Source organism: Ovis canadensis, chromosome 11 (genome assembly GCF_042477335.2).
Source record: "Ovis canadensis isolate MfBH-ARS-UI-01 breed Bighorn chromosome 11, ARS-UI_OviCan_v2, whole genome shotgun sequence".
Taxonomy (NCBI): domain Eukaryota; kingdom Metazoa; phylum Chordata; class Mammalia; order Artiodactyla; family Bovidae; genus Ovis; species Ovis canadensis.
In genome coordinates, this window is record NC_091255.1 from 44,877,161 (window position 1) to 44,895,821 (window position 18,661).

Below are 18,661 nucleotides of genomic sequence, written 5' to 3' on the forward strand. Positions count from 1 at the left end.
CTTACACTCACGGACAATCCAGTGCTTTGCAGGGGATGTGCATGGCAAGGCCTGGAGGGAGGTGAGTCCAGGCCCCGTGGGTGATGGAGAGACTGGGATTCTCTCTGCATGAGACACCAGTGGAGGAAAGGAAGATAGGGTAGGGTGGAGACCAGAGCACATTTTAGAACAAGAATGCCACCACATATTCAATGCTAGGTGACTTCACTGCTGTGAGGCAAACCGCTCCCTCTCCTCAAGGCTTCCGAAAACTAACGCACACAGAGGCCTGGAGGGAGCAGGTGTTCTGGAAAGTGGCTGAGTTCTGGTTTGGCTTTGGGTCAATCTGGACTTGAGATACAGGTAGGACCGTGAAACCAGCACTGCCCAATACAAGTAAAAAGTGAGCCATATGTGTAATTTTTCACTTTCTAGCAGCCGTATTAAACGTATAAAAAGAAACGGAATGTTAATTTTAATAAGATATTTTATTTAACCCAGTATATCCCTAAATATTATCATTTCAGGAGTCCCTCTGCAGCATATCTCAGTTTGGAAGCCACATTTCAAGTGTTCAGTGGCCACAGGTGGCCAGCAGCTGCCTTAGCAGACAGAGCGGGATTGGACGGACAGCAGGTCAGAGCCTAGGAGCAGGCGAGTTTCAGGCTCCTCCCCAGTTCACTGCTTGAACTCTTCGTAGAATGGAAATTGAGCCATTTCGGGTCTTAGGAGACAAGGAGACCTCACAGACCTCTGGTTCTGGGGTGATCATGTGAGTACTTGTATGTAATAGAGTTTTCATTCTTGGGAGCTGCCAAATGCCAGGCACTTGCCTAGTTCTCCCAAACTCTCACAAAAGCCCCCAGGACAGTTATGATTAATGTCTGTGAGTAAATTGAGCTGTGATTGGAACCCTGCTCACTCTGGCTCCAAATCCCAGCAGATACACCAAGGGAGTTGCTTTAAAATGGGTGTAGGTGTGAGCATGCATGTGTACATATGAACATGTCTCCAGAATAAGGAAGAAGTGTGCATGCAGGGGCCGAGGCCAGCTTGAGGGTTCCTGGGTGCTCATGGCTGGCAGAGGGTCCTCTCACCAGTTTGAGAGGTCATTCGTGAGAGCTGTGTTTGGGATGAAGGTGGAGACATGGGGTCCTGTGGGCAGTGTGGGTATGACGCTGGAGGAGATGAGGGAGGGAGGGAGATGGAATCTCAGGGAGGAGCAGCTATTTGTCCTTGGTGGTGAGGGGCTGAGGTGTGACTGCCAGGTGGAATCTTGCCCCTCCCAGCATACGTAAAGGGGTGCTGAGTGCCAGGGCAGTGGGGCTTGCGTGTTCCTGTGTCCAGGCACAGCTCGCTGTCCTCCGCAGTCACGCTATCCCCCCAGCTGTGTCTGGGCCACTTCCTCCTCGGCCAGCAGCCAGGCTCCCGTGTGCTCCTGGTAGCTGAGCTGGGAGGGAGGCATTGCCAAGATCCCAAGGCAGAGGGAAGTATGGGGCTGGTCTCAGACTCTCCCATCCGGGCCGAACAGGAAAAGCGCATGGGTCCAGGGTGAGAAGGTGGCCTCCTCCTCATGGGAGTGGAGAGAGGACAGAGAGCAGGGAAGAACCATCCCAAACCGCAGGCTGACTGCGCAGAGCCTCCAATCTGAGCAGATTCTGTTCAGCTCCAGGTTTCAGCCAGATGAGGGGCCCCGGGGAAAGGAGGAAATTGTGAATGAAAAGTCAGAGTCCATGTGATTGGGGGTTGTTACCTAAAGAGCCCTTGAGTTTATTGAGCACATATATTCAAGAGGCTTGGGGCCTCTTCCTGTCTCCATGGATGCTTCTCGGATTAACTAACCAATGGGTGTAGGGTGGCCAGCAGGGAAGGGGGGCACCCACAAGATAATGGTAAAAGCTCCAGCAGTAGCCTTGCCTACCTTACCCTCTTTGCCCAGAGAGGAGGAGCAACCTGCTCAAGAACTCTGACCGGCTGGACCTGATGGCTTCCCTTTACACATTCTTTCCCGCGACTTTCCTGAGCACCCGCTGTGTGCAGGCACTGCCCCTGGGGGAGCGCAGAATCTTGTCCTCCTGAAGCTTCGCCCAGGGCCAAAGCTGACCCCAACAAGGTGCTCATACAGGGCACATCCTATGGGCCTGGAGCCAGGAGTGGAGAGCGCTCTCTGAGCAGGGGAAAGGCCTCTCTAGAGACCTGCCGTTTGCACAGAGGCCAAAATGACTGCACTAAGGGGAAGTTTTGCGGACATAGGAGACTGGGGGTCCCAACAGAGGGAAGAGCAGGGGCTAGGGCACCGAAACAGGGGTGTGTTAGGAGGCAGTGTGGCTGGAGCAGGCCAGCATGGGAGCTAGGATGATGAGGTCAGAGGCATACATGGGGTCTCTAACCCTAACCAAGACCCTGGGTTTTCCCCTTGCTGTCACGGGAAGGCAATGGAGAGAGAGTTGACAGCAGAGGGGCGAGACTCTTTGATTTTTCCTTTTAAAGAACTGGCCTGACTGGTACTGGAGGTAAGTCAAAAGGGGGCAAGGAGGAGGCAGGGAGGACACAGGGAGGCCGCTGTGGGGGTCCAAGAGCCAGATCCTGGAGCTGGCCTGGGAAAGTCATCGTGGAAGCTGTGAGAAGTGAATGAACTCAGGATATTTTTTCAAGGTGGGGATTCTGGGAAGTATGAGAAAGGAGAGGGGAGTCCAGGAGCAACTTGGGGCCCCAATGACCCCTTTGCCTGTACATTTCTGAAAAGTGGGACTCAGTGTTCAGAAACTCAGCCCTCCTCAGGGGCCCTGGGGCACTGTTATTAGATTGGGGGCTGCCTTAGCTGGTTCAGCTTCCCCTCAGCCCCAGGCTGGGCTCTTGCCTCCAGGTGAGAGAAAAATCCCATGCGTCCCCCCCACCTGCCCCCTACACACACACATACATACACACACACACACGCACACATATAACATGCATACACACATAGATACAATACACACACATACACACACACACACACACACACACACAGAAGGGGTTATTGAGCATCAGCTCCAGGATAGTAGATGGGGCCCAGGCCTAGTGTGAGGAGCTCAGAAAGGGGTATAGAGGCATTAGAGTGGCAGAGCTTCCCCCTGTCTGGACTGTCTCGGAGCTGCCCCCTCGGTCAGGGGCCTGAGCCAAAAGACCCTGCTCCTCCCTCCCACTCTTTAACTGGGTCCCCTCCAGGGCCATCTCTGGCCTGCTCTCCCAAGGGCGCACTGGGTGTGGCTTTGGTGGCAGGGCAGGAGAAGACCTGGCATGCTTTGCTTACAGCCACCTGGGAAGAACAAGCTGCTGCTGCTTCCCAGTCAGCCATGCTCTCGAGGGCTCACATGGGGACCAAGCTAAGCTAGTGACATCAAGCTCAACAAGGGCTCTAGTCTGTGCAGTGTCCTGTGGACCTCGACCCTGTCCCTGAGGAGCCCCAGAGAGGGGTCACTGACCCAGGGCATTAAGAGTCCAGCACCCTAACCTCCTCTCCATATCCAGGTTATGACTTACAAAGGGGCCTCCCTCCAGGGGTCTGAGTGCGTGAGAGCCCAGATCGCCTGCTTCCAGAACCTCGCAGCCCTCCAAAAGGCAGGGTAGAGGTGGACGCAACAGATCTGAATCCAAGCTCCCCCACTTGCCTGCTCTGTGACCTTGGGTAAGTCACTCTCTCTCTCTCCTTGTCTGTTAAATGGGGATAATGATCCAATTGTCCCTCACTATTGGGTTCATGTGAGGATCAATATTAAGGCTGCATATGCAGGTCCTTCCCTCTTACTTACAGAGCATTTGAGAAATGTGAAAATGTCAAGAGTCCCGAGGTCAGGCAGCAGCCCCAGGTTACCTCTGAGGGCATCCACAAGGCAGAAAGGGAAGCAGAAGCAGTGAGGGCTGGGAAGGAGGCTTCGGAGACAAAAGCACAGCAATCGACAAGCAGAGCGGCAGGTATTTATTCTGGGGGTTCTGATCCCAGACACCCTCGCCCCACGCCATCCTCCAAGCTTGGGGTCCAGAGGGCCAAGAACTGGAGTCAGGAAGAAGGATGCGGTCGTGGTGACAGCCGCTCTGAGTGGGGATAGAAGGGAGGACAAGGCCAGGGCTGGGAGGGGAGCAGCAAAGAGAAGACAGAGTGGGAGCCTGTGAGAACCAGGTCTCAGTTCTCCTGCTTTCCCCATCCTGACCCTCGGACTCTGAGTGCTTGGCACTGGGGGCCACACCCCTGCCACTGCTGGACACCGTCCCACCGCTACCCTGGGCGGCAGACAGGTCTGTGTGCCCCTACCCATCCGCCAACCCCCCACGACAGCCTTGAGATGGAAACCGCATCATTCCCAGAAAGAGGCTGGCACTGCCCAGCTGGACCCACCTGGGCTGGCCCTCAGTGCTGGTCCAGTATGAGGGGCACCTGAGCGCTGTCCACTTGTGGGGGCAGCCGCTCGCCTGTGTGCACGTTGAACATAGGCAGGGTGGAGAGTGGCCTGGGCACCTCTCGGCTAGATGCCATCTGACGCAGCTCCTCTGTGTTCCCACGGATGGTGCAATGGTGGACCATCTGGATGCTAGGGGCACAGGAGGGAGACATACACGATGGGGGGAGAAGGACAAATAGGAAGTTCTCCGGTGCCAGCTCAGTATCCAGTGACTTCATAGGCTCTGGGTGCAGACATCCTGAGTTCACACCCGTGTATCCTCTGCAAGTTGCTTAGCCCCTCTGAGCTTCAGTTTCCTCAACTGTAAAATGAGGATAATAAAAGAGCCTACTTCCTAGGATTGCTGCGGAGTTTAAATGAGAAAATACAGGTTGGGTGTTCAGAAAAGTGCCTGGCACAAGGTAAGAGTTCCTGAGATACTAAGACATGACTAGGTGCCCACTGCGGCATGGATTTCCAGAGGCCACTGTTTGCTGGGCTCTGTGTGGTTTCTATATTCTGATGGTCCCCTGGGTCCCTTCCAGCAATCAGTTTCCATTTCTAATGCTGTCTCCCTTCCCCATCATCCTCATTTTAGTCTGGCAAACCTTCCTCCTCCACCTTTTCCTAGCTGTTGCCCAAGTTCTTTCCCTGGTGGACTTTGACTGCTTGTGCTTTAGATCCTCAAACCTTGACCCTCTCCCACCCTGCCCCACACTGCCCCCAGCACTGCTTAGTGCAGATGCTAAGTCTTACTTCCTGTCTGTGTCTGAGACCCGGTCTCCTTGAGGCTGGGACCAGGCTCCACCCTCACCGGGCTGGAAACCCTAGGAGGGGCTGAATGAACTGACCGCCACACCCATTAGCAAGGCCCTCCGGAGCTCTAGATCCAGTTTCCTCTAGGAAGGCTGAGCCTCCTTCTCATCTGACATTCTTATGGGCTTGTTTTCTGCTGTCCGGGAGCAACTTTAATTCATTTTGAGAAGTAGGGTAGCACAGTGGTTACGCACGAGGACTTGCTTTGGGCCTGAATGTGAGTTCCTCTGCTTACTGGTTGTGTTACCCTGTGTGAGTTATTTGAACTCTCTGCCTCCATTTCCTCAACTGTAATAAAGCTGTTGTATGAATTAAATGAATTAATGCAAGAAAAACATTTACATGTACAGGTCAGCATACAGCCAAAGATAGCTATTATTATAGGGAGTCTTCTGTTGCTATTTTTATCACTGGTATTATTAGAGTAGGTCCACTGATGAACTTGGCCTCCAGTAGAAGGACATTTCCAAGCCCTTTGGCATGAACCCACCCACACTTGTGGGCTTTTCACAGACTCCCTGGTTGCCGGGTCAGACAGACAACAAGAACTGGTTTTCTTTAAGGGGTGGGGGCCCCAGGCAGGGTGGAAGCCATCCTTCTTACTGCTGGATTACTTACTGATCAAATTCAGGAGGGGGAAATGTTTTCCATCTATATCCCCATCTCAAGTAGTGGATACAGACTCCGGCTGGAGTCTGAGAGATAAGACTAAAGGAAAGATTTTCCAGCTTCCTGCTGAATGAGCCACTCTCCTCCCCAGGGAGAAGAGAACCAAGCACTTTCTGGCCAGCGGAAGGAGGTGGAGCCACCCACTTAAGGCGAGGGGAGGGTCAAAATGAGCTCTTGAGTCTGGAATTTGGCAAGCAGAGTTGTCCAAAACACAATTTTCCATTCCCAGGCAAAGGGAGGCTGAGACGGGAAGGGAGCAAAAAGGGTATAGAAGTGGAGGCAGCCAGGCAGGTAATAATCTCGGGCAGGGGAGGCCTTGGTCGATGGGCCCCCTCCCCACCCCTAGCCCCACATCTGGGTCTCATTACTCTGGCAACACACACAGGTGGAAAAATGGTCCAGGGACGTGTTTTCCAGAGCAGGAGCAGAAGTCAGAGCCACAGCGCCCTCCCCCACAATCTTTCCACATCAGCACTTGGGCAGAAAAATGAACAGGCAGGCATTCACACACACACACGCACACACACACGCACACACACACACATACACACACAGCCCCTTGAGCCCTGCCTCTGGCACACAGCTCACAGGAGAGGGTCGTTGGGCTGGAGGATGTTCTGACCAATAAAATCTGATGCAGGTAAAAACCAGGCAGCGGATTCACTATTTTGGATAATTTCAATTTCCTCGAACAAACAAAAAGAAAAATGAATAAAATTGGAATTTGTAGAAATAAATCAACATAAAATCCATACCAGCAAGGGCTAATATTACACACACATGGTAAAACTGGTTATTGACTCAAGATTGATGGTAGAAGCATATTTTCCTGACATCAGCAGAGCTAGAAAACTGACCCAGGAAAGCTGGACATGGTGGAAAGTAACTGGTCAGAAGAGAATATTCTCAATGGCAGAAGATAAAATTGGTCAAATTTGGCACAGGCCAAAAAAAATTGAGGAGGAAAATCCAAAACTTACATAGAAAATCACTGTTCCCAATAGGGGAAAAAATTCTACCAAATAAACATGAAAACAGAAAAGAAGGAAATCCTTTTTATTACTTTGTTAAAAAAAAAAAAGTTGATCAAGGAATTAAATTGAGTTAGATAGATCAAGGAATTAAATTTCTGTTCACGCTGGGAAATTTGTTCCCCATAAAAATTCAAAAATGTAGGTATAATACTGATTCTAAAAAGTTTTGTGTTCTTCAACCCAATGAATTGAGATGGTGGGGTCAAAATGGTGGGTTTAAAACTGGGGTCTTGGGCACCCTAAAATCAGCTGGTGAGCAATACCCACCACATGGGTCCATCCGCCTGAATCTCTCAGCCACAGCCCTTCTTCCCAGGCTAGGCATGCCAGATGCCCACACTCGGTGGTATCTCCCCTCTGCCCCACCTAGGGGGAACAATGGGTCCACTGTGACCTCACAGGATTCTGGTGGCCTCACAATGTCCCCCTGAGGTCACTACAGAGATACCCTTAGCACCCCCTGCACCTCAGGCACCAGTCTGCCAAGGCCAGCGTAGGTGATCATCCTTGGTCCTCTTTCTGGCCACCCAGGGCAAGGCTCGGGCCAGAGCCCTATAGGAAGTCTCTGAGGGAACCAGGAACTGGGGAACCTCCCACACCGAGGAGCAACCCAGGAGAGACTTCTAGCCGCCATCCTGGAGGTCTCTGCACCCAGTTCCCTTCACCCACCCCCGGAAGAGATGCAGAAAGACACTTCGCTGCCACCCCCATCTGGGCCCTTGGCCTCCAACACTGCCCTGGGGGCAGGCGGGCAGGCCAGCTCATCTGGACTCCCAAGCAAGAGCGAGACTCGGCGCCGCACCAGCCCCAATCCCCACCGGAAGCCGAGCATATCCAAGGTGATCCTGGGGTTCGTGGCAGACAAAGGGGCAGGCCACCGCGTGTCCCTGGCCGCCCTGAAGAAGGCTGTTGCCACCAGGGGCTACAACATGACCCGCAACGCCTGGCGCTTCAAGCGAGTGCTCAAGGGGCTGGTGGACAAGGGCATGCTCAAGCAGGTGACAGGCAAGGGGGCCACCGGCTCCTTCCTCATGGGCAAGAATCATGCCTCCAAGTTTAAGCTCAAGGCCAAGAGACGGCGGCAGCGGCACCAGCGCCGGCCTGGGCAATGCCAGTCTGGGCAGCGCCGGTTGCTCAGGGGCTCCAAATCGGGGCACAGGCGACCCATCAAGGGGGTTCGCAGGGCGGCCAAGTGCCGCCGCAGTTAATCAGGAAGGTTGGGCAAGCAGGCAGGGGTGCCAGGCCCGCCACAGGCTCAGAGCAGTGAGAATAAAAGGAGCCTAACTTATTTCACACCTGCCTCCTGGAATCTTTGGGGTTCAAGGGAGTGGGAGAGGAAGAGGTTTGGGGGGCACACAGGAAAGGTAAGGCCAGGGGTGGGGAAAACCTGGTCAAATGTAAGGGTAAGATTTGGGAAGGGCTGGAGAAATTGAAAGCATCCAGATATTAGCTAGTCCAACCGCATTATCTTATAGGTGAAGAAACTGAGCCCATCACAGCAACTGTGCAGCAGAGCAGAGCCTTGAACATAAGTGTCTGACTCACAGTGAAGTGTGGTTGTGTGTGTGTGTGTGTGTGTGTGTATGCTGGTGCACACACTGGCAGCCTTGTAAGTTGCTTCCCAAACCCTTTCCCTGAAGGTGGCAGCAGATCCTGTCCCACATTAGACTCTTCCGTGGAGACCAGAAAATGAGAAAGCCAAGCCAGGATAGGTGGGATCCAGCCCCCAACCAGCCCAGGATTGGAGAACACAGACTAAGTGTGGCCCCATTATCTGGGATTTGTCTGCTGCCCATGGAGGTTGGAGGGTCCAGCTTAATAGTCCAGGGGAGCTCCCACCCATCCCCCAGACTTCCCTACTCACTCAGAGGTGGCCAGGTCTCTCTTCAGCCTGTGGAAAAGCAAGGGAGGGGATTAGCTATTATCCACAACCCTCCTGGTGCAGGCCATGCAAGGGGCCCCTGCTCTTTTCCTGGCCGTGGATTCCACTCTCAGAGGGATCTGGGTCCCCAGGCAGCACAAGTGCACAAGGCGTCTACAGTGTGAGCACCAGCCTTGGTGCCCTCCCTGCCCTCTGCCCCCATACTCACCGTCCCTCCCGCCGGCAGCACATAACATAGGCCAGCAGCAGGGTCAGCAGCAAGGCCACCAGAAGGGGAACCAGGAGGGTGACGAGTGCGTCGGTCAGGAAGTCTCGGGCTGTGGCCTCGGTGGGCGGGCAGAAGAATGGGTCATGCTCCAGGATCCCACCACCTGGAGCAGGTGCCTCGTCTGCAGGCTCTGGCACTGACTTGTCCACCTGCTCAGGAAGCCGAGGGTTGACCCAGGAGTGGATGGCTAGACACAGAGCCCCCCAGGGCACAGAGCAGGAGTTCTACTCCATGAAACTGCAGGGATTCCTCCCACCTTGCCTCTCCCAGCTCATGTGATGGAGCAGGACAAGCACTGGTCTAGAAACCAGGAACAAAATTCTAGGAGAGGCAGGACCATACAGGGGTTAGAGTACAGTCCTCAGGTTTGAATCCTGTTTCAGAAAACTTCTGCGCTCTGATGATTTACCTCTAGGTGCCTCGATTTCCTCATCTGTAAAATTGGGATGCTAATAGTGGTACCTGTCTCCCGGGTGGTTGCAAGTATAAAACACATGGATTGCACAGTGCCTTACCCATAGCAAGTGCTCAAGAATATTGATTACCAGTTTCTGGCTGTGCTATTGGTCAAGTCACAGGAAGGGTTCCTAGCCCTGGGAACAGGATCTCTAGGGACCCTAGACACCTCAGCTCCATATCCCAAAGAGCAGAAGTGAGCATCTTTGGTTTATAACACGGGGGTGAGCTATCTATTCCATGTTGCAAGATAATTTGCTAAGTGACACCTTAGAGGAAAGGAAAGTAAACAGAGCTGTCACACAGAAACCCTAGGTGGAGAATGAAGTTTGGCACCACTCTTGGGAGTGACTGTTGTAGCTGTTGAGTTGGGTGGGCACAGCTGGGGCTCCAGAAGCTGGAGATTATGGACTCTATTGCCCTCTTGTGGGAGAAGGTAGAACATCAGGGGTGTGTGTGTGTGTGTGTGTGTGTGTGTGTGTGTGTGTGTGTGTGACAGAGAGAGACAGATAGGGAGACAGTAGAGATAACTGGAGTGACAGAGATGGGATAGGAAGGTGAGGATGGAGGAGACCGTGACGGGGGCCCTGTCCCGCCCCCACTCCCAGAGCCCTCCTCACCAAAGACACATTGCACCAGTCAACCCGGAAGTGAGGTGCCAGGGTGTCATAGCAGGACAGTAGTGGAGGCTGGCCCTGGGCACAGCGAGCGTGGCTGTCGGGGGATGCCACCATCTTCAGGCAGGTGGAGAAGGGTGAAGCAGAGCCCACCTTGATGTATACCCTGGGCCCAGACAGAAACCACTATTAGATAACTGAGGGTGCCAACTGAGCACTGGAGATTTGGGGGTCACGCCCAGCCTGAGGTCTCGGATTATGGTGAGAGTATACAGAGCACCCCAGTCTTCTGAGGACCTTGTCCTCCCGGCAATATCTTTTAATGGATAAATCTTTCGTGTCCTAACGGACACGAGGAAGTGCAAAGTTCAGGGTAACTAGGGTTTGGGCCCTGGAAGGGCAAGAGGCATGACCAGAAGGAAGTGGACAGTGTGACATGACACTAGCAGGTAAAGACTGGTGTGGTGAGCATGCAAGACAATGGATAAGGCCCCACTTGGAAGTTAGGGAGACCCATGTTCTATGCCCACCACCTAGACAAAAGGCAAGCGGCTCCCTCCTCCAGGAAGCCCTCCTGGGCTGCATACCTACCCTTCCTTGCGGCCCTCAATAGGAAGGGGGACTCGGCCCCCACGGTCCAAGGCAGAGGTGATGTTGACCAGCTGGAGTTCCCCTGGCTCCCAGAGCCCCCCCAAGGCTGTGAGGAAATGGCTGGCAGGTGTCGAGGGCAGCACTTCCTCCACATCATGGCTGCGCACCAGGAACTCAGCCTGGTATGGCAGCAGGGGGCCTGGGAGGACCAGGTGGGCACTTCAGACTGTACCCAGCCCCCAGCCCCGCATGGATCCTTCCCATGCCTCCCCCCATCTAAGCTCCTCCCCATAACCCCTCAGCTCCCTTCCTTCTGCCTAGTACCTCATATATCACAGGCCTCGAACACCCTTCCCCGACACCCACAGCCTCAACGACTGGCCTGTCGGCAGAGCAGCCGAGAACACAACTCCAGTGTTTTCAGGGTGTCCTGCCCCCGACTAGTTGCTTCTACAACTTCTTCCAGGGGAGATTCCCCCAAGACTGGCATGATGGGGTAGGGATGAGACGGGGCTGGTGGTACCTTCTGGGTCCCCAATCAACAGCACCAGCATCTGCTGGGTGGTGTTGAAGCTGTCCCGATTGTAGGCTGTGACCTGGAGGATGGAGCAGGGGGCTGAGAGGTGGGGTTGGGAGAGAAACGTGGTGCAGCTGGGCCTGGTGAGAGGAGGCTGAGGAGCGCACCACATTAGAGGCAGGCGACTCATGCAAATGAGGGAGCGCCGGGTCCCTGCTGCATGCGACACAGCCAACTGCAGCCCCTGGTGGTACCTCAATGACCTGGTGCCCGCGATCTTCTGGGGTGGCGGTGCCATAGAGGAAGCCAGGCTGGTAGGGGCTGCGCTGGGTATAGCGGAGCCACCGAGGCAGGTCTGGGTGTCCCTGGAGGTGGGCGTGGTAGGTGATAGGGACAGGGGCTGGGGCAGCTGGTGGAAGGGAGGAGAGGGCATTGGAGACATGACAGCAGCCTTCCCCAGCCCTGGGCCAGGCACCCCCCAGCCCACCCCAGTGCCCCTCAGGCCCCTCTCACGGAAGGCGTGCTCAGGACGCTGCAGGAAGCTTCCGTGGTCCAGGGTGTGTACAAAGACCCGGCCCACAAGTGGGTGCAGGGTGGTCTGCTGGGCCTCGGTGCCCCCCAACCCTTCCAGGAGACCTGTGGGGAAACACGACCCCAAACACAATGGCCCAGCCTCAGTCCCAGCCGGGGAATAAGGTCCCCTTTCCACCCAGTCCTTGGTGGCCCCGAGAGACCAGAGAAATGTGTGAGAGGAGAGGACAGCTTTGCTGGCTCCCAGGAAGGGCGGGGGGGCCCTGACTGTGCCATGCACTATCAGTGATGAGACCCAGACCTTAGTTTGGTTTGGATTCACGGAAGCCCCTCACCCCTCATTTTAGGCCCCCAGTGAGAGTCACAATGGGCGAGGATTAATGTCTGGCTGAGACGGGTGTGGGGGGTGTGTGTGTAAGGGCACTTGGAAAAGAATTCCAAGCTGACTATCTGGGAGGCAAGAGAGGAAGGAAAGAAGGGAGGGAGAGGGAAGACCCCTTGGAGGAGGAAGGTAGCCGCTCTAGGGCCTCCCCTAAAATGCAGGGGGAATAGGGTCCACACCAGCGTCCACTAGGAGCTGAGCAAAGGGAAGCCTGAGCCTGGAGGCCCAGGGAGAGGATCTGCCCCAGCAGCCCTCACGTCTTCCCAGGGCCAAATTTAGCCTGGACCCAGAAAGAAGCCAGCCCAGCAGCTCATTAAAGGGCCCCAGCGCTCTGGGCCTGTGTGGTTAAGGCCCAGCCTGACACCCCACCCCTCAGAGTTCCCAGCAACCCCCGCCCCGGCACCTCACCTCCCAGCCCGTTTCCTAGAGCCCCACTGATGGGAGAATTTATACCCCAAAGTCCTTCTGGCCCCTGCCTCACCCCAACGACCAACCCCTTCCCTGAGGATCTTCTCACCGCCTCAGCCTGGGCCTCTCCCCTGAAGAAGACCCCAGCTTACCCCCAAGAAGAGAGATCCAGATTAGCGCTGCCGCCATAGCTGCCCCAGCCTGGGCCTGCCTGTGAGTGACAGAGGCAGGCGCGGGGAGGAGGGGAGAGGCGGGGCAGGTGTCCCAGGGCAGCTGGGCCCGGATCCAGCAACAGGGCCCTCCCCATCCCCACCCGGAGCAGGCGCTAAACCTGGGGTGGACCCAGTCTTCACAGGACACGATCCCTCCAATCATCTCCAGGCAGAGGGGTATTTTCTAGATCCCTAACCTAACTGCCTTGATTCCCCTCTTAAAACCCTAATGACTCCCATTGCCCTGAGCTCCCCAGCGGCTGATGAGCTTCAGGCCATGCCTGTACCTGGTCATGCTATCTAGAATCCCCGCCTCTCTTCACTACCCCCACCACACACACACACACACACACACACACACACACACACACACACACTGCCGCAGGCTTCTGCCCCGCCTCACTCTATCTACACCCCTCTGTGTAAGCTGTTCCTTCTGCCTGAGTTCCCTTTCTGCCCTCATCCTACCAGCAAACTTCCACTCACTTTTCAAGACGCAGAACAGGCACCCCCTCCTCTCTGAAGCCTTTCTGTCCTCCATCCTGCCCCAGGCTGAGCGGGGCTCCCTTTGTCCCTGTGCACAACCCAACCACACAGCATTGTGGGTGGAATGGGATCTTAAGATCCGTGCATCCCTGGACCTGTGTGAGGTTTCTTTCTGGCCCTTGAGACAGAGGGGGTTGCCACCAAACCTTCAAGCAGATGCCCCAGGCAAGGACATCTGGGGTCTTCCCTGGGTTAGCCTGAGGGGGAGGGTGTTGGCCCGCAGACTGGGGTGACCCGTGGGCAGCTTAACCCAATCCTGGTCCCGTCCATCTCTCCCACATGACCATCCCACCTGTCCCGGGATAGCCACAGATTCCAAAATGAGCCCCACTCAGGCTGTCAGACCAGGCAGGTATGTTTCAGAGCCCCTTTGGTACCTCTCTGCCTTCTCAGAGATGAAGGGCAAGAGGAAGGAAAGAGGCAGAAGAAAGTCAGAGAGCTCTGGGGGAGCAGGCAGAGGTGCCAGAACCCGGCTAGTTGCCCGGGCCCCAGCCCCTCAGTGGCAACATGTGATTCCCTCCCTTCCTGGCTGCAGCTTCTCCTACTATTTTTAGAGCCACCCAATCACACCCTCAGTTGTCTTAAGGTGGCATTGCCCAAACCCAGTGCCACCAGGCTCACTGAGGCCAGCCTTTCTTATTGATCCTTCTCTCTTTTCCCAAAACCAGGGGAACCAGGGACTGGGCCAGGAGCCAGGCGAAAGTGCCCTGAAAGTCTCCACTGGCCCACAGAGGACTTCCCCACCTCAGGGCTGTCCAGGTTGCAATCTGCTGCTATAATACTCAGCACCTCTGTCCTTTGAGGCCTAGGGATAGTGAGGGAGATCACAAGGTCTTTAAACCTAGTTTGGAAAATTTTAAATAAAACTAGGGTATCCAGAATAATATAATGAACCTCCTTATACCTATCACCGAGCTTCAACCATGATCAACCCACGGCTGATCTCATTTCATGTATATACTTCCCGATTAATTTCCTCTGTCAATTTTTCAAGAGGAATTTTTGAAACTTTATGACTGTTTGAAAATATAGCCATGCATCCAGTTCAAGATGGCAGAATAGAAGGATGTGCGCTCATCCTCCTGCAAGAACACCAACGTTGCAACTAGCTGAGCAGCCACTGACGGCAGGACGCTGGACCCAAAAGAAGGTAGTGGAAGTGAAAGCGAGGCCGCTCAGTCGCGCCCAACTCGGCGACTCGTGGACTGTAGCCCACCAAGCTCCTCCATCCGTGGGATTCTTCAGGCAAGAATACCGGAGTGGGTTGCCATTTCCTTCTCCACAAAAGAAGATAACACACACGCAAAGACGAAGAAGAAGCCACGGCAAGATGGTAGGAAGGGCACCATCATGATCCAGTCAAATCCCATACCCGCCAGGTGGGCGCCCCACAGGTTGGAGAACAATAATACCAAAGAAGTTCTGGAGCTACTGTGAAGGTTCGGAACCCCACGTCAGGCTTCCCAGCCTGGGGATCCGAAAAAGGGACTGAGAATCCCCAGGGAATCTGGCCTTGAGGGCCAGTGGGATTTGATTATAGGCCTTCCGGAGGACTGAGAGAAACAGAGATTCCAGTGTTGGAGGGCACAAACAAAATTTGCATGCACCAAGACCCAGAGGAGAGGAGCAGTGACCCCACAGGAGACTCAACCAAAACCACCTAGTGATGGAGGGCCTCCTGTGGAGGCTTGGGTTGGCAGGGGCTCGCCACAGGGATGGGGGCACTGCACAGTCCCTCTTGGCAAACCCTCTTGGGTCCGCCATTAACTCCACCATAGAGCCCACAGACTGGAGAGCTAGGTCACCTCAGGCCAAGCAACTACCAGGGAGGGAGTGCAGCCCCACCCATCAGCAGATAATTGGATTAAAGCTTTACTGGGCAAGGCCCTGCCCACCAGAGCAGTTTTCCCCACTGCTAGTCCCTCCATCGGGAAGCTTACACAAGCCTCAGCCTCATCCATCAGAGGGCAGACAGAAGAAACAAGAAGAAGCATAGTCTCACCGCAGCTAAAACAAACCATGTTACAGAAAGTCAATCACAATGAAAACGCAGAAAGTTATGTCCTAGATGAAGGGACAAGATAAAATCCCAGAAAAACAACTGAATGAAGTGGAGATAGGCCACCTTCCAGAAAAACAATTCAGAATAAAGACAGAGAAGAGAAGATGATCCAGGATCTCGGGGAAAAAATGGAAGCAAAGATTGAGAAGATGCAAGAAATGTTTACCAAAGACCTAGAAGGATGAAAGAACAAGCAAACAGAGATGAATAACACACTGGAAGGAATCAATAGCAGAACTGAGGCAGAAGAACAGACAAATGACCTGGAGGGCGGAATGGTGGGGATCACTGCCAAAGGACAGAGTACAGAAAAAAGAATGAAAAGAACTGAGGACAGGCTAAGAGACCTCTGGGACAACATTAAACACATTCACATTATAGGGATCATGGAAAGAGAAGAAAGAAAGGACCTGAGAAAATATTTGAAGAGATAATAGCTGAAAACTTCCCAAGCAGGGGAAAGGAAATAGTCAACCAAGACCAGGAAGCACAGAGAGTCCCAGGAAGGATAAACCCAAGGAGGAACACCCCAAGACACATAGTAATCAAACTGACAAAAATTAAAGACAGATAACATATTAAAAGCAACAAAGGAAAAATGACAAATAACATAACAGCGGAACGCCCATCAGGCTATCAGCTGATTCCTCAACAGAAACTCACAGGCCAGAAGGGAAAGGCATGACATATTTAAAGTGATGAAAGGGAAGAAACTACAAGCAAGAATACTCTAACTAGCAAGACTCTCCTTCAGATTTGATGGAGAAGTCAAAAGCTGTCCAGATAAGCAAAAGTTAAGAGAATTCAGCACCACCAAATCAGCTTTACAACAAATGCCAAAGGAACTTCTCTAGGCAGGAAACACAAGAGTAGGAAAAGACCTATAGAAAATAACCCCAAAACAATTAAGAAAATGGTAATAGGATCATACATATCGGTAATTACCTTAAATGTAAATAGATTAAACACACCAACTAAAAGGCATAGACTGGCTGGGTGGATGAAAACACGTGTATGTACGCACTTCCAAGTCCTAAGTCACTTCCGTTGCATCCGACTCTTTGAGACCCCCTGTCCTGTAGCTCAGGATAGGCTCCTCTGTCCATGGGATTCTCCAGGCAAAAATACTGGAGTGGGTTGCCATGCCCTTCTCCAGGGGAATCTTCCTGACCCAGGGACCGAAACTGTGTCTCCCATAGTTCCTTTATTGCAGGCAGAACCCAGCCAAAACCCTGCTTGGGACTTGAACCCACATGGCCGGGACTCAAACCCAGCCAAAACCCACGGTACTAGGTTTCAGGCCCTAATGAAGCTGGGGTTCTTGATGAGTCATCGCAGAAAGAATTCAGGCAAGAAGTGGATTTATTCAGATACAGAGAGAAGCACACTCCAGAGACAGAGTGTGGGCCATCACAAGCGTCGTAGAAAACCTTTATATAAATATATGTATATAATATCGGAGAAGGCAATGGCACCCCACTCCAGTACTCTTGCCTGGAAAATCCCATGGATGGAGGAGCCTAGAGGGCTGCAGTCCATGGAGTCACTAAGAGTCGGACACAACTGAGCGACTTCACTTTCACTTTTCACTTTCATGCATTGGAGAAGGAAATGGCAACCCACTCCAGTGTTCTTGCCTGGAGAATCCCAGGGACGGGGGAGCCTGGCGGGCTGCCGCCTATGGGGTCGCACAGAGTCGGACATGACTGAAGCGACTTAGCAGCATGTGTAATATATATATTTTAGAAAACTTATTAATTTTTGCCCCACTAAAAAAATTATGACATTTTGATTCCACTTGTTTGACTTAGTATGAATAGAATGCTAGATTTGTAATTAAAAAATAAATATGCAACTAGCAACAGAGATTTACTGTATAGCACAGGGAACTATAGTCAATATTTATAATAACCTATGATGGAAAATAATTGCAAAAATAATATAAATTTTATAACTGTACAATAATAATATAATTTTATAACTGTATAATATAAATTGTGTAACCGAATCACCTTGCTGAGCACCTGAAACACTATAAGTCAGCTATACTTCAATAAAATGTATATATTTTTTAAAATAACTGCAAAGAATATACCCAATCACACATTTTACATAAGGTTAATTTCTTAATATCAGATCTATAGAGTTCAAATTTCCAATTTTTCATACATGTCTTTTCTTTTTACAATGCATTTGTTTGAATCAGGACCCAAATAAGATGCATACATTGCATGTATACATATTCATTGATAAGCTTCTTTGAAATCTCTTAATCTATGGGCTCCCCCTTCAACTACCATTCTCTCTCTCTCTCTGGCTTCCCTTGGGGTAACCAGGTCGCTTGTTGTGTAGTCTGGATTTTGTCTGGACGTTGCTGATTGCAACTCTACTGTGTTCTTTAACATATTCCTCTGACTACTGTACTCCTTGAAAACTGTATTTCCTGTACGTTGTTATGTCTCACAAATTGTAGTTGGGTTGAGATTTCCTGATCAGTTGTAGGTTCCACTTTCTCTGGCAAACCATTTCAAAGGTGATCATAGGAGCCCATCTTGATCATGTGATATGTCCTATTCACCTGGAGCATGCATCTAGGGAAACTGGAAGGTCAATTCTGCATCTCAGTCTCTCAACCGTGTCCACAAAAGCCCAGTCCAGATTCCCACGCCTCTGCCTTACTCCTGCTGCTGGGGCACTGGCTTCAGCTAGCTGATTTTCTGTCCTTGCTGCTTTCCCATCCGCACCTGTTTCCCCAGCTTTCCGCCCTATATTAGCCATTCAGTGTCTCAGTTTAATCCCTTTGGTCCTTTGTCCCTGTCTGTCCCCATCTCCATCAATGTTTGCTGAATAAATGATTAATTGAATATCATCTCTCCAGTTCTCGCATTCCACTTCCGTCTCTATGAATCTGTCCCTTGACCTCTGAGCCATATTTTTTTCATCTGCATCTGAAACGGAGGTTTAGATGTCATGAGGGACAAAGGAAAGGGATTATCGTCATTGTGATCCCACCGTCGCATCCGCCTCCTAGACTCCACCCACATCTTTTTCTCCCGCATCCTCTTCTCTGCCCCCAGCAAAACAAAGGGTGTGATCTCTCATTCTGCCACGAGAGGGCGCATTCGTCTGTTCCAGCCCGGACCTGCGCCTGCGCAATATTGGGCTAGAGCTGGGTGGCCAGTCGGAATCTCAACAGACCGCCCCGCCCCGGGCTAGGGATACACGTCAGAGGCGCTTGCTGAGCGCGGCGGCTGGAGGGGACCCACAGCCTCT

The 18,661-nt window shown here is 52.6% G+C and overlaps 2 protein-coding genes across 3 annotated transcripts; one reads left to right on the forward strand and one right to left on the reverse strand.

The window, feature by feature from the left end:
- Positions 1-3,916: 3,916 nt before the first annotated feature.
- SGCA (sarcoglycan alpha) lies at positions 3,917-13,104 on the reverse strand. 2 transcript variants are annotated; one of them, XM_069543147.1, is made up of 10 exons: positions 12,721-13,104; positions 11,761-11,883; positions 11,502-11,656; positions 11,254-11,326; positions 10,731-10,929; positions 10,143-10,305; positions 9,007-9,215; positions 8,781-8,807; positions 4,355-4,547; positions 3,917-4,053 (listed from the first exon to the last, which is right to left on the reverse strand). In XM_069543147.1, the coding sequence occupies exons 1-9, from the start codon at positions 12,941-12,943 to the stop codon at positions 4,367-4,369; spliced, it is 1,353 nt and encodes a 450-aa protein (XP_069399248.1). In that variant the 5' UTR covers positions 12,944-13,104; the 3' UTR covers positions 3,917-4,053; positions 4,355-4,366. The 2 variants fall into 2 exon arrangements, with proteins under 2 accessions (XP_069399248.1, XP_069399247.1); XM_069543146.1 differs by having other exon boundaries at positions 3,917-4,087.
- On the forward strand, positions 6,552-8,209 carry LOC138415066 (histone H1.9-like). The gene has a single exon (XM_069543148.1). It carries the CDS (start codon positions 7,597-7,599, stop codon positions 8,122-8,124), a length of 528 nt encoding a protein of 175 aa, XP_069399249.1. The 5' UTR covers positions 6,552-7,596; the 3' UTR covers positions 8,125-8,209.
- Positions 13,105-18,661: the final 5,557 nt, after the last annotated feature.